This window comes from Sturnus vulgaris, chromosome 7 (genome assembly GCF_052056855.1).
Source record: "Sturnus vulgaris isolate bStuVul1 chromosome 7, bStuVul1.hap1, whole genome shotgun sequence".
NCBI lineage: Eukaryota > Metazoa > Chordata > Aves > Passeriformes > Sturnidae > Sturnus > Sturnus vulgaris.
The window spans coordinates 31763794-31778981 of record NC_142249.1 but is presented as its reverse complement, the minus strand read 5'-3'; the positions used below and the strand labels follow the sequence as shown (position 1 = coordinate 31778981).

At 39.8% G+C, this 15188-nt stretch overlaps 1 protein-coding gene across 3 annotated transcripts in view; it reads left to right on the top strand.

Moving 5' to 3' along the window:
* The window catches only part of MYLK (myosin light chain kinase), a 196002-nt gene that overhangs the window by 91710 nt on the left and 89104 nt on the right, over nt 1-15188 (top strand). For all 3 annotated transcript variants that reach the window (XM_088168285.1, XM_088168286.1, XM_014871778.2), the window contains 2 exons: nt 200-334; nt 5451-5603. In XM_088168285.1, coding sequence (XP_088024411.1) covers nt 200-334; nt 5451-5603 — 288 coding nt within the window. The remainder of the gene's footprint in view (nt 1-199; nt 335-5450; nt 5604-15188) is intronic.

Below are 15188 nucleotides of genomic sequence, written 5' to 3'. Positions count from 1 at the left end.
CTATGCCTGCCTTGGGGATGAGAGAAGAATCTCTTCTTTATACCAGTCCACTGCTCAAAAGTATTTCTATTCCCCAAAAAACCTTTCATCATGGTTAGCCCAGCCATGTCATCTAAGCATACTTAGAAAAAGGCTCTAAGTGATAAAGCTAATTTCATCAATTCCAGTTAAAGAAACTGTTTTTATTTTCGTTTTCGAGGGCCTAAAGTTGAAGAGGTTGCTCCGTGCTTTTCCAGCATTTTGAAAGGATGCACTGTGAGCGAAGGACAAGATTTTGTGCTGCAGTGCTCTGTCGGAGGGGTCCCTGTGCCCCACATCACATGGCTTCTCAATGGTAAGGAATCCCCTGCTCTGCAACACCTGCATGAACGCACAGACACCCCAAAGCGCGCTAAATCACCCTAACAGAACCTGCTGGGACACCTGAGGAAAAACCCTTTACGCGAGCATCGAGCGCACGAAAGGCGCTGTGAGCGGGGTCTGTGTTGCCGCAGTTCTGCAAAGGGTCCAGCAGGGTGCGCTGGTGGCACGGCTGTGCCAGGTGAGTTACCTGGGCTGTGTCACACAGCGGTGCCAGGTAAGTTACCTGGGCTGTGTCACACTGCTGTGCCAGGTGAGTTACCTGGGCTGTGTCACACTGCTGTGCTGCTGCTGGTGACACAGTTGTGCCAGGTGAGTTACCAGGACTGTGCCACACAGCGGTGCTGCTGGTGACATCACTGTGCCATGTATCTTTTTGTGTGTGTGTATATATGTGTGTGGTTATAAACAAAGAGTAGCATACTTTGCCATAAAGATGTTTGCTCCAGGATTATTTTAAAATTAATTATTTGCACATGATCTCTGTTTTTCCTTTAGCTATTCAGAGTAAATGGGCTAACTGAAAAAGGTGGCAGGGCAAATGAACAGTGACCTTGAGTTTGGTATGTTCCCACAGCCTGGACTGTTCCCCTTCCCAATAATTCCATGTCTAGAATAGAAAGGCCAGTGCTTTATTTACAACACTAAGCATGTGAGTAAAGATTCTGACACTCTCCCATTGGACATAGATTTTTTTCTCTGTCTGAAGGCTGTGCTGAAGTTCCTCCTTTGCAGATGTGAGTAGAATCTGTTTGGCTGGGCAAGAATTGTCTTGCAGCTCAGAAGCAACTCTGAGCCAGTTATTTCATGTTCATATTCCAAGGTACCCTTGCTCCTAGTGTTCCCTCAGACATTGAGTGATGTAGCTACACTGTTATCTTCACATACAGAGCATCTTCCTGTCTCATAGGACTGACTTTGGGTTGATTTTCAAATGACTTACAGTTCATCAGGCACAGATATATGGTCTCCATTTATGTAGCCATGTTCTAATCAGAACAGAGTTGTCTCCTGAAAAACAAAGCCTAGAGATAAATAAGCCACATGTTTCTGCCTTTTTTCAGGTAGTTTATTTTATATTGACCTTTCTTCTCACTGAATTCATATGTCTGCCCCTATTCAGGTATAATCCTGTTTACATTGCATCCAAGCTTCTAACTGCAATTGGCTCGATATCACTAGATAGGTGGGGGTTTTTTTAGTTAGCTGGATTTCAAACCATTGAGGTTCTGTAAGTGAGAGTCAGTGCATTAGCTCTGCTCTTAAATCAAACGGCAGTGTTGAGTCTGCATAACAGAAGCACAAGAAACTCTCATAATAATAAAAATGAGACACATCATATATTACTCTGAAGACAGAAGCACACAATTTTCATTCCAGGCTGCTGAAACACATCACTGTAGTTTAATGCTTTTCTGTCTTGCATAGGATTGTGAGACATAACTGTTTATATACCATTTTGATACAAATGTGAAAAGATTATAAACAGTTGTTTAATGTTGATAATTCCATGTACACTCCCAGGGTTATTATTTTACTTAAGAATCAAATTGGCTGTTGTGATATCCACTTGAATGCAAACATTTCCGTTCTACCACCTAGCTAGATACTACAAACTGCTCATATTTATATCCCCGATCAAATAAAGGAGAAAGTTGTGAAATATTACTCCAAGCAGACATAACAGTGCTTTTGGCAAAATGACATGGTGGAATTTTTAATCAACTGGCCACATGAAGAAAATAGTATATTCACAGTATATAATTGGAGGCAGGCAGACCAATTCTGTTTTAAAAAAAGGTTTATTAGCATCTGCTCTCCATGTCTAGAATATAAAGCTTTTTATATTCACAACTGAACTCTGCTAGGACAGAGGAAAAAGCAATATGCTGTGAGCAATCCCACTACTGTTCAAAATACAGAACTTTTGCAGAACTCCATAGAAATAAAAATCACATGGAACAGGATGTATGAAGTTCACTATAAAATATCAAATGCAGATTGTCTTCCAAGCGTGACAGCTATAACAAACCAGAATTAATGTGAGCACAATAGTAAGGAAATAATGTATATCTTGCTGAAATAATGAAATGTGAAGACCGAGTTATCAATCATAAGATACATGGACAGAAGGCTGCTTTGAGAAATTAAAAAAAAAAAAATAATTAAAAAAAAAGGCAGCAGAACCTGCTCCCTTCCAGGCTGGCCATCCCTTGACACTGCACAGGCTGCATGGTGTCCAGTCTGCCTTCCCCAGTCTCCACAGAATCCACACCACCTAAGAACTGAAAGCCTTGCAACAACTTCTTGTACAATGTTACATCCCAGTACCATTTTAGATACCAAGAATATTTTATTTACCAGCTGTGACTACATACCAATTCAAAACATTTTCCAAGCATTATACAGGTTGACCTCTCCTTCAGGTCAAGTGAGACAAAAAAATAGATGATGTATGCTCTGCATTGTCTGTAATTACCTCTTACCATCTGTAAGGATGAGTAGTTTTTCCATATTCATAGAGACTGCACAAAGAAGAGCTACCTGACTGAACTATGAATTTCATCCAAGCTCTTACTCTTCTCTACAAATCTAACATTAAAGCTTTTTTCCCCAACTTTTTCAAGATGGTTCTTTTCTCCTTTTGTTCTGCCTCTACATTTTATTTCTTTCTGAATTTTCATTGATTTACTGGCAACCTCTCTGAAAGTAAAATTCTTGTGTTTTAGTTCTGGCCTCACCAAAGCTTTATAAAAAACTTTTTGTGTGTGCTCTTGGTGACAATGCTTCAGTATGTAACTCCAATTTACTTTATCTTTTAAAAATACTTTCTAGTCAACTTCTTTTTCAATTGCAGGAATAAGGAGTATATTAGTGATTTAAGTAACTTTTTATTCATATTACTTTCTGTGTGGGTTTTCTTTCTCCCAAAGTTTAACTGAACCTCTTTCTTCTGAATTTAAGAACAATATGACATGACTTTAGCATAACAATTCTCTGAGTAGTGTTTGGTTTTAGGATAGCTTTGTGATTTGTCCAGAAAGCTTATAATAAATGGGCCAGGGGAAAGTTTCCTTTCTTCAGGCATAACATGCCAGCAGAAAGGTATTTTTTGTTATTGTTCCTGCTGCCAAGCTGTCCTGGAGATTTGACTGTTCTGCCTCTGGAGAAGGGAACATTTCACTACTGGGAGAGCTGTTTTTATTACATCAAAATATAAGTACCGTGGACTCAACTTAGAATCTTGCTGCAGGTTGTTCCTAAGGGCTGATATGCTTGTATTCTTTTTCTGGGGTCTAATGAAAAGGCTGTTCTGTAAGTGAATTGACTATTTTTTGAATAATGCTAAACAATGGCCAGTTTTGTTGGGAGCTGAAGTGCAAAAGAGCCCTGGCAAAATCTGAGGACATGGTAAAGGTGTCCACATTTTGCTTTTCTGTGCAGAACACTTACCTTATTCATCTGCTTACTTACAACAGAAATATAAAGGCATTTTTCTGCATTTCATGATGTAGCTTTTATCCCTCTTATGTAGTGTTTCTGATACAGCATCATAGCATCATTTGTCACACTTAACAGTTTCAATATCAGAATGCCAGTCAAGGCATTCTGTAGTTGGACAGGAAAGCAGGCCAGTGCCCCTTGTCCTCCAACAGAAATCTTTGTCTGCTTGGGCTTTAGCTCTACCTGTACATATTTGCATGTAGTACTATTCCCACATGCAGAAATGCTGTGGTTTAATGTAATAGCTCCAACAGTCTGTGTGTGACTGAGTGAAAATGAGCTCAGAGGAGCCAATAATATGTGACCTATGACAAAGGTTGGATAGATTTTATTCTAAAATTCTTCTGGGTAGTTGATTAAATATTTACCCCATTTTTCATGCCATAGGAAATTTGCTAACTTAACAGATGGCTTATAAGCAAAGGATGAATATCATCTACCACATTTTATAATATATGCAAGTATTGGATGATGCTGATTTTGGCACATGTTTATATTTCAAAATGAAACTTTGTATGCATATAGATAGTGCACAAATAAAAACTGCCTTCTGAGTTGGCTTCCTTTGAAAATCAGAGATGAGAGAAAAATCTGTCCCATCATTTAATTTATCCTGCTCATAGTGCAGAACTGGTTCTTAAAAACCCCAGAGCTGCGTCCTGTAAAATTATTTTGGCAATGAAATAAATTTCAATCTTTTTTGACCACAAACGACAGACATCTTCAGATCAGTCCTGCACAATTTCTCTGCTGTTTCATCCTCTTCTCTTAGATGACCATGATTTCTATTTCCAGCATGATGTTTATGCACAGGTATAAGGCTGTCTTAAGTATTGCATACACTGGGAAAGCAACCAAAGATGAGTCAGTAATGGAAACTATTTAATATTGGGGAAACAGATTGTAGAAGCATTTCAGAAAGGAAAGCTGAACTGAAACAAGAGCAAGACAACTTTAAGCCATCTATACTAATATTTAAGCATGTCAAACTAATTCAAAGAACCTGTTTCTTAAAATGAGCTTCCTTTATAGTCACATCACCACAGATGAGACTGCACCCTTCTGTTACTGGCCATACTGTAGTGTAGACTGACTGCTTCTGTAAATCAGCTTCTTGGCTTTGTTGCAGATTTTACTGTCTCTCTTGGAATGTTTTCCACAAAGTACCCTTTGGAGGACTTCAAGAGCTTCTCCATGCCCAACAGATTTTGCACAACTAGCTTTATATGCATTTTATGTAGTTTCAGGCAAATTACAAAATGGAGACCATGTCTGAAGCAAGCACACATTTCTGGTCTTATCTACCTCAAAGAGAATCAAAAATAGACTTCTGTCCTTTTGCTGCTATTCAAGGTAGCCTGCAGTGAATCTGGTGGTGAGCTTTGTCTGACAACCATGTTGTGCTTTGTGCTTGGGGTGCTGCTGGTTCTAGTCACTAGAGAGCAGTGGCTGTGCACAGAGTGGGATTTGGCTCTGCACTTTCATAGGCTGGCTGGTGCTAGGCATCCAGGTTTCACTGAAAACTAAAGTGCTTTTGAAATTTGTGGCTGAAGCATGAAGTCAATTCTCTTCCTTTCTATCTGCAGATCAGCCAATTCAATATGCCCATTCCACTTTTGAAGATGGAGTTGCAAAACTGACTGTCCAAGATGCCCTACCAGAAGATGATGGAATTTACACTTGTCTGGCTGAAAACAACACAGGACAGGCATCTTGCAGTGCTCAGGTCACAGTCAAAGGTGAATATCTCAGACTACTGTAATTACTACAATCAAATAATCTTTTTTAACAAAAATAACTTTGGATCCTTAACAGTGGTGATTGAAAGTGGATTCCATGTTTTCTCCAAGCTTTTGTCAGCTGAGTACCTCTTCTCCCCTGTGGAAGTGTGTGCAACTTAAGTGCTTAAGGACTATGTAGTGTAAAGTAATAAGCACGTTTCAGAAAAAGGTATTAGTGCTTTGACCTTCCCATGGGTTCATTGTACAGAGCAGTGGGGCTCTTCTGGAAAAGGTTGTGTAAGAAAGTGTAAGAAAGAACTGGGACTGCTGAAAAAAACCAAACTACTGCATCACCAATATCACCCATCAGAGAATATTACAGGGAGGAGGAAGATGCTAATCCTTTCTCCTGAAAGGCAGAGCAGAGACCGATGCCAGGGACTGCAGTTATTGGCAACCAATGCCAATATTCTTGTTCTGTTACCAGGATTTATCAGCTATAATTCTGAACAGGCATTTATCAGCTAACAGGACTGTATAACTCTAAATAAGTGGAATTTTGTTAGTGAAAAGTACCAGAAGAACATTGTAGTAAGCAATCGAGGTGATTTGTTGTCTCAGAAATCTGACAGAGTGCTGATTTGACAGAATTGATTTGTTCATGAAAGCCATAATTCTGTACTAGAATCTCAACAAACACATTCTAAAATATCAGAGTTCAAAATGAAGACAAGAGATGACAGAATTCCATGGATAAATACAACAGCGAGGTAGTATCCATCAATATCATGGTCTTTATTCTTTCAAGCTCCCCTGGCATCAGTCTATACAGATGTTTTTTTCATGGCCTGGAGATTATCCCCTCCTGCCTCTCTCTTCAATATCCCACCCCTCAGACTTTCCCTCCCTCTACAATCAAGCCTATGTTTGCTGTTTTTCACCTGCAAATTATTTTTCCCCAAAGTTATAATAGTTTGTCACAGCCTGTCCAACAGACTGCTGAGTCACACCTTCCAAGGGAACTATTCCTTTTGTTTATGACTAAATAATACCTGCCCAAAATTTTTGCATTGAGTTTGGTGGGAAATTTACCTTGACCCCTGGGATCTCAAGATTTGTCTTTGTTTATCAGTGTTCTGGAGTGTTTGTCTACAGCTCATTAGTGCTATGCCTACCCCATTCTGTCTGTATGACAAGGATAAAATAAAAACAAAGTAATTCTAGTAAATCTATGAGTTAATTTCTTGATCACCAAGTTGAAAATACAGTCACCTCCTCTCCACCCTCCCCTCTTGAAAAATGGCATGAAGTAAGAAAACATCAATTTTAAATAAGCCTGAAATAATCTGTTCTCAAAATTATCATTTGTGAATTCTCTGAAGCATTTCATCTGCATTAGCTAGGGGCCACTGAAGAGTGGTCCACCTCAAGGGAGCTTTTTTGACTTGGGGCTTTCTCATCCTTTACTGGGTCTCAGAAACCAAAGGGACAGTCCCCTCTTAGTGAGCATTTCTGAGTTATTTTAGGGCTGACAGGCAATGCTAACATGGGAGCAGTAGTGAGTGATCCTTTCCCTGGGCTTGTGTGCTCTGCTGAGCTATTTCAGGCCATGTAGTCACTGCTGCCCTGTGTTGGATTCCTCTTGCACTTTACACAGTCTGGGGCTCGAATGCTGCATTGCCACCATCATGGGGAGTTAGTTTCTCTCATCTGCATCCCATTCTATTTTCTAGGAGTCATGGAGTAGGGAGGGGAAAGAATAAGAGCAGAATTAAGAACATACATGACAGGCTGTAAAACTACATGCTCAATATTTTTACAGTTTTAGCTTTCCTATCTTCTTCTTCCCTGAAACTCATTATGTCCCTGTTGCCATGAGGATTACAGTAACTTTCCCCAAAACTCAGATCAATGTGGATATTTCTGCCAAAAATAGTACCAAATTTAAAATCTAATTTCCAACTTTCTATCTGTTTGTGTATATTTTTCCATCAGAACCTCTATCAAAAGCTTATTGTAATTAGAGTTCTCTGAGTCTCTGAATGCTGCTAAGGTTTCTCTAAATGCTCAGCCGGTGCAAACAGATTACAACAGAAAATAGTTGTATGTTCAGAAAGGGAGCAAACTCCAAAAATCCTCTCCTGACCAAGCACTGATTTTTGGAATAAAGTCTGTAAAACCATTTCTGAACTGTAACCCATCTTTATCCAGATCCTTTTTGTCTCCAAGCTGATTAAAGGATGTCAAGTTTCCTGCAGTGCTCAGTTTGTTCATTCATTGTTAGAGAAATATTTTCCTTTTGTATGTGAGAAGTAATCGATATTTAATGTAAGAAGGAATGGATGTTCTTGGCATATCATCAGTATCAGTCCAGTGTCAGAATCCAGCTTTTCCTTAACTTGCTTCTGTGGTCCTTGGACACATCTCTGTCTAGGTCTACATTTCACTTCATACTGCCATTTTTGGCTTTGCTATTTTACTGCAGCAAGGATCTCATGAAGGGACATATCTACTCTAATCACTGGGGACATTTTACCTGGAGTCAATAGCCTCTCTTAACAGTAAAACTCAATTTTATTTTTCTAAATGAAATTCAGCTCACAGATAACTCAGAAAAGTTAGCAGCAAGGATAGTGAGTGTCAAACTGTTCAATTCACATCTGAATTGCAGTACAAGATGATCCTTAACCTGCTAGTAGGTTATTTAGCCACATACCATGTTTTCTAATGAACTTCTGTGCATTCTTTGCCTTTTTGACTGTCTATTTGATTTTGTTTTTGTGAAAGGAAATTATTGTAGGAAACACTTTAAAGGTCCTTTGCCCAATAAAGGGTTACTGTTCCAAGTCCAGTTAAATAAAAGAGTGGGATTTTTTCCAGTATTTTCAGCATGATTTGCACTGGGCCGTGCATAATTAGCTAAGATAATTGTGGCATAACTTTCCTTCTAATTCATCAGTTTCAGATTAATTTATGGTTGTCTCTTTCTTCCTTATTATTAAGCAGGATTAATTCTGTCCAGCACTGGGCAAGCTCAGTATTACTCCTTTGTTTTGTATGGAAAATAGTGAAGGTACTTAGTTGTTTGTAGGAGGCTTTTGACACTGTGTCAAAAAACAAACATTTCATATGGATGGGATTAATATAGGTTAATATAGAAATACAATGGTCTTAAAAAATTCAAATTCATCAGTCTTCTGCTGATTTAAAGTGAGAAATTACCTACTCAGATCACTTCCAATCTCTGTACTCAAGTAAGTGATCTGAAGACTGAACAAATTGGGGTAGATCCATTATGTAGTCTGTGGAGAAACTAAATTGATCAAGATGAAGCTAATTTTGGCCTTGTAAAGGACTAAGCAGATGAGGCTGAACCCTGAGAGCAGTCTTCCCTCTGTCAGCAGTTTCTCAAATCTGACACACAGGTAGAGATGAACTACAAAGACTGAGCAGTGTTCCCTGGAATAAACAGCTTAACAAATGTGTTCACCACGAGAATTATTTCTACCTGAACCTCCCAGTGGCTGGGGTGCACTGGGTAAATGCTAGATCAATCGGCATAGTGCATGTAAGCCTAGGAGTGAGGGGTGAGAAACATGGTTCAGTGTTACTCAAACACACAATCATAGATATTCCTGGAATGGTACCATTTGCTACTAAATGCAGGATAATTTTTTCTTATGCATTGTTTTCTACACACAGGAAAATCAGAATCTGGGAGGCTTTGGGCCTGATGTACAATTTATTTTTAAAGCTTTTAAACAACATGTGCATGACTGATTTTTTCCTGTTATTATATATGCAAGCTATTGTATTTGGTGTTCACATTTTCACATTTCATATTAAAATTTTCTTACTGTTCTATGATATGTAAATAAGTTATAAGCCATTTTTAAATACAGCTGGCATCCTACTTATAAACAAACCACCTAGCTCTTAACAGGGATATCCAGGGTACATTCAGGTCATCTGAAATATATGGTGATTATATACTGATGGGGATTGCAGATACTCAGGTTTATTTATGAATTTATGAATCAGGTGATGCATAAATTATGAAGTTATTAATCATTTTTTTATCAGGGTGGTTGAATATGTTAATCAGATTTTTATGAATAGGAAACTGAGGTGAGGAAAAGTTGTTTGACTCTGGATGTACATGTGTAGTGAGTTGGTGTTTCTGTTTTGCTGAGGCTCTGACAATCAGACTATAAAAGCAAGACAGATGGAGCTAAGAACTGGTATAGTTGGAAGGTAAGGCCAGCTCGCAGGAATGGTGACAGTTCTTCAGGTCTGCCTCATTCCTGAGATAAGCATTCTGGTATGTGGTTGATAACTAATCACTGACAAGGAATTATAGGTCAGGTCCACCTGTAGAAAAAATGTGTCAAAGGGTATTTAATTACCTGACATTCACACCAATACCTGAGAGTGCTACACGTGATTATGGACTGCAGGGGGAGTGGGAAGAGTGTGGGCTCTGTTGTGCCAAACCACATCAACACTGCATGTGGGAATCTTCTTTTATTTTGCAAACAGACTCTGCATGTGAGAGGGGTAGGTGGTTGCCTGGTTCAGCCTGCTCTAGGTATGGTATCAAGCTAGAGCACTTGCTGTGGCTCCTAGGAGAATGTCCTCTGTCTTGCAGTTCTGCAGTAAATGACAAACGAAATCCCTGCACCAGACAGCAGCATCGCTGGTTGTTTCTAAGATGGAGCACATGAGGTGTGGGCAGTGAGAGCAGCAGGGCAGGCTGGCAGCCACAGTGTTTCTGTGGATTCTAATGCTGTGCAGCCACACATTTTACTGATGTTTGTTTTCTGCACACTACTGTTTTTTGTTTGATTCTTTCTTTTTTAATACTCTTTGTAAGCAAACACTATTCAGCAGATAGTGCTGCTCCTGCTTATTGGCTCTTGACCTCATTTCTCTTTCCCTGCCAGCAGTGCATTTGCCTGGACTCACATCTGTTCCCCTTGCTCCCCCACCAGTTTCTGTTCATGCTTTTTTTCCCAGTGCAGCCTCCCCAGCATAAGTGTCTATGTTGGGAAGCCTGTAGCCCTTCCAAGCCGATTACTGTAGTCATTCATTGATCACTGGACGAGCAGATTAGAGCCACCTGAAAGCCTGTCACAGTCCCTGCTGTAACCAGTTTATCAGAGCAGCAAAGGGAGATGCTTTCTGAAAAACCAGTTTGTTTTGTTCCTGTCACTCTTCCATCTGGTGTGAGTGGGACCATAAAATATAACCAGGTGGAAGAAAACCTTTCAGGTAGGAATCTTTTCCTTCAGTCATAAGAGATGCTGTCTTCAGGATGTGGGCTGTTTTTCTTTCTGTCTCAGAATGACCCTTCCTAGACATTAATCGTTTAAAGAAGGTTATCACTGCAATAAGCAGCCTCTCTTTGAAGACTTAATGGAGAGGCCACAGCTCTGTTTCTCTGAGATCCATATTTCTGCTGAAGGTAAGCGAAGAACAGTGTCTAACTTGCCAGCACTGATGAAATGCTTGTGACAGCTTTTCAAAGTCAATGCTTATTTGAAAGCATTTTCCTTTATTTCAAGCATAACATAAACGACTATAGATGACTTTACAAAATATGACAGTCTATTCCTAATAAATGTCCTAAAGGTATTCCAGACCAGTAGCTGGGTCTATGTAAGAATTGGTTTCAGAGCACTAAGTGAAAGACAGAGGGGTTTTGTAACTGTATTGAAAAGTCAGAGGTAAACTGTCATGAGCATCAAAAATCTCTGTTCCAAATATTTCAAGAGTGTCCCAAAGATCTCAGTCCAACACTCTGTATGGTACATCAATAGATACAGTGCTTCTAAGCTTGGGGTTGTTTTTTTTAAATTGCGTTCTTGCAGGACCTCAGGACCAAATGTGGAACAGAATGCCAGCTAGAAACCAAAACTGAAGGGCAAAAGCAAAATGTGTGAAAGCTCTTAATTATAGAAGATGTGCCATCAATATAAAAAAATACATTCTAAAGACAGTTTCTTATTATAAATAGTTTCCAGAAAAAGGGGAACCAAATTTGGATGAAAATTAAGGATGAGTGCTTGCAGAATAAGGAAAATTTAAATGTCAGAAATTGCATTAACATTTCTTATAAATGAAATTAAAAGATGAGATTCTGACAAAAAAAATTAAAAGACAAGAAAGAAAAGGAAAAAACCCTTAAATCATCTGTGACACATGATAAAATACTGTGAGCATTAAATTATTGTGTACCAGAATGACAGAAAACAGATGATTGTTATAACAGTAGGGAACCGTCCTGCATTGGTCAAAGGGCAAACTGTCCCAACTTGGATTGCCAAAACTTATAGTGCTCTAAGTTTCAGTTGAAAACTGGAAGTCATCAAAATACATATAAAACCTGTTCACTGAATATATGTCTGTGTTATTTTGAAAGCAGGAGAGTGATATTACCCCAAAGAATGTTTTCAAGAGCAGCTGATGTGGATTAGTTAATGGGAATTTAAACAGTCAGCCATCAAACTACATCACAGGATTAGCTCAATTTTTAAAGCTCTACAGAAGTTGCCTAAGGGAAGCATCTACCATTCCTTTGCAGCAGAGGAACAGAACAGAGAGTAGGAACCTTGTATAGCTGTGTGCTACTGGAAGTGCTTCTCTGTAGTTTCATTTTAATGAAGATTTGACTGTTGACCCACATACACTGACTCTTTTTTTTTACAAGGTAGTGTCTTGGTTCAAGATATTTCTAATATAAATTACCCAAAAAGGAAAAACTGACCACAGGCAATGCCATACTAGGGCTACCTTATCTGTTATGGATTTAAATGCCAAACAGGTCTTGCTTTAAAATACCAGCTTAGACCTAGAAATACAATATTGTTGTATTTTTCTCTTTTTTCCATTTTATATTAGTCTAACTTCAAATTTGGTTTCTTAGCTCTCAATCTGAGTCTTATTTGTCTTCAAGGGATTCCCTAACAGCATTCTTAGTACAGTATCCTTTTAATTGCTCACCCAAGAGAGGAGCTGAACTGTTTTAATATTACCACAGGATAACTAATTTTTTTTGCCAGTGTGGATTTGTCAGAGAAGGAAAGGCTGAAGGGGCTGTAACTCTTTAGATCAGTGGTATCTTCAGGGACACGTGCTTTATGTGATTGCCTGTTCTTACCATGCTTCCATTGTATTTTCGCTCATGCACAGCCCAGTTTTTTCTCTAATGGAACTGGTATATCTATACATCAAGACTCCTTGCAGTTAAATTAAAATCTACCTGGGCAGTCACACAAAAAGTGAGACTATACCTGTTGGAGCGAAATCCTGCCTCAGTAGAATGCATATTTTCTCTGTGGAGCTGACCTGGCTTGATCTAGCATATATGAAGCACCTTTCCTGAAGTTCTCCATGTCAGACTGGTATCTAATGCTGGGGAATTCATTAGCAGTGGGCCAGCTGAGCTGCCTAATAAATGTATTTGGTAGGTGTACAGGCTCTCAGGCCTTCCATGGAGTTGCTGTCTGTGGCAGTGACAAAAAAGCAATTACTTGATGTAAATAACATGCAAACAGGGTAAGTCATTAATAAGGCAGACAGTTCTGAAGGCAAAAGCAAACATCACTTTGGCTGCAGAAGCAGAAGCTTCCAGTGAGACTGTCAGGGAGGAATTTGGTCTGCTGACTGCAAAGTGATCTGCTGTGAACCCAGACATCTATTTTGTATCTGACCCCTGCACTCTTTATGAAGCTTTCTCCTGAGGAGGGGAAGCAGAGAGGGAGATGCAGTTCTCTTCTCTCTGGAATCCAACAACAGGACTCGTGGGATGGGTGAAAGCTGTGCCAGGAGAAGTTCTGGCTGGACATTAGGAATCATCTATTGAGAGGGTGGTCAAACCCTGGAATAGGCTTCCTAGAGAGACCATCCATGCCCCAAGCCTGTCAGTGTTCAAGGGGTATTTGGACAATGGCCCAAACAACAGGCTTTAACTTCTGGTCTTCTCTGAACTGGTCAGGCAGCTGGACTAGATAATCCTTGTAGACTCCATTCAGCTGAAATAGTCTATTCTGTTCTGATTGCTCGCCCACATCATGATTCTTACTGGTGCAGCCTTTTGATTGTGGGATTTCTGGGGTGCCATCTCTGTCCCACAGAATTACAGAATATGCTGAGTTGGAAGGGACCCATCAGGATGATCAAGCCCAGCACCTGACCCTGCACAGGACACCCCAAGAATCTCACCATGTGCCTGAGAGCCTTGTCCAAATGGCTCTTTAATTCAGACAGGCTTGGTGCTGTGACCCCCTCCCTGGGGAGCCTGTTCCAGTGCTCCACTGGAACAACTCTGTTTGCAGAACAAACTGAGTTGGCAAAAGAGATTAAAATGCTGACCTGGTGGTATCCCATACAGAGGAAAGACCCTGGGAAGAAGGAGCACACATGGAGCTGCAGGATAGGGCTAGAAACCTAGCTCAGAGGAAAATAAAGATTCACAGACAAGATAAAGTGGAACTTGGTCTCCTTTGTATATTCCCAACCACCCTGACTGGTACAGTTTTAGGGCATTGTCAGTCTTAGGTTAACAGTTTTTCTGTGTAATGCAAGGGCAGCATACAGACTATAACTTGTCCCAGCTCTTAAATCTTACCTTGCATTTATAAAAAACAGATTATAGCTGCAAAAATAAATGACGGGAGGTAAATGTGTAAATAAAACTACTAGGTCATTGAACACCTAGTTCTCATGACCTAAGTTTGCAAAATGGCATACTAACCTGAGATCTTTAATAAAGCAGAAATGTTCCTAGATGTCTCAGGAACATAAAAGTCTGATACTTTTTTATGCTATTATAAATCAAGTTTTCGAAAAACTAACAGAAAATGTTATGCCCAGGCCTGAGGCAAAGGCACTTTACGGAAAGACAAATGTGCATCTTCATAGCAATTTTCTGCCTTATAAAAACTTTACAGTTGATTGCATTGTTAGCTTAAGATTTCATTTACACCAAAAATATTTGAGGATGTGAAACTTTTTTCAAGCTTGAGATCTGTCTGTGAACTGGAGTCTTGCTTTGAGAGGTTTTAGTGAAATCTGGTGCTTCTCTGTCTGAGCCTGCTCACTCAGAGCTTTTGGAGTTAAGCATTCTCCTCAGCTCAGCTGAGTTATTATCCTGTGAGGCAGAATGAGATTTAAGCACCATAAATGGTAAATGTTGTGAGGCAGCCCCTTCCGCACAGCTCGGAGCAGGCATTAGCTGGCAGTCAACCTCATAATGCTGGCAAACAGATTCCTCCAGGATAATTAAACCCCTTGTAAGACTAAACACTGCGAGTTTTGCACTGTTCTGAACATAAGGCAGCAAACTCTCTATTCTTTGTGTCTCCTTGACTTGTGACCAGTTGTTACCCTGGCTGCTGAGTTGCTGCACTGGAGCTGTGTGTAAATGCAGTGCTGTAGCTGCACTCCAGCCTGAGCCAGGGGCTGGAAAGGCCAATCTCCAGGAGTTCCTTCCAAACTCAATTATTGTGTGATTCTGTACAGTGCTCAGCATGCTGAAGTCCTGATACTTCAACAGGAGATGTCAGCATTCTGCAGCTCACATGAAAATGCCTTCAGCACATC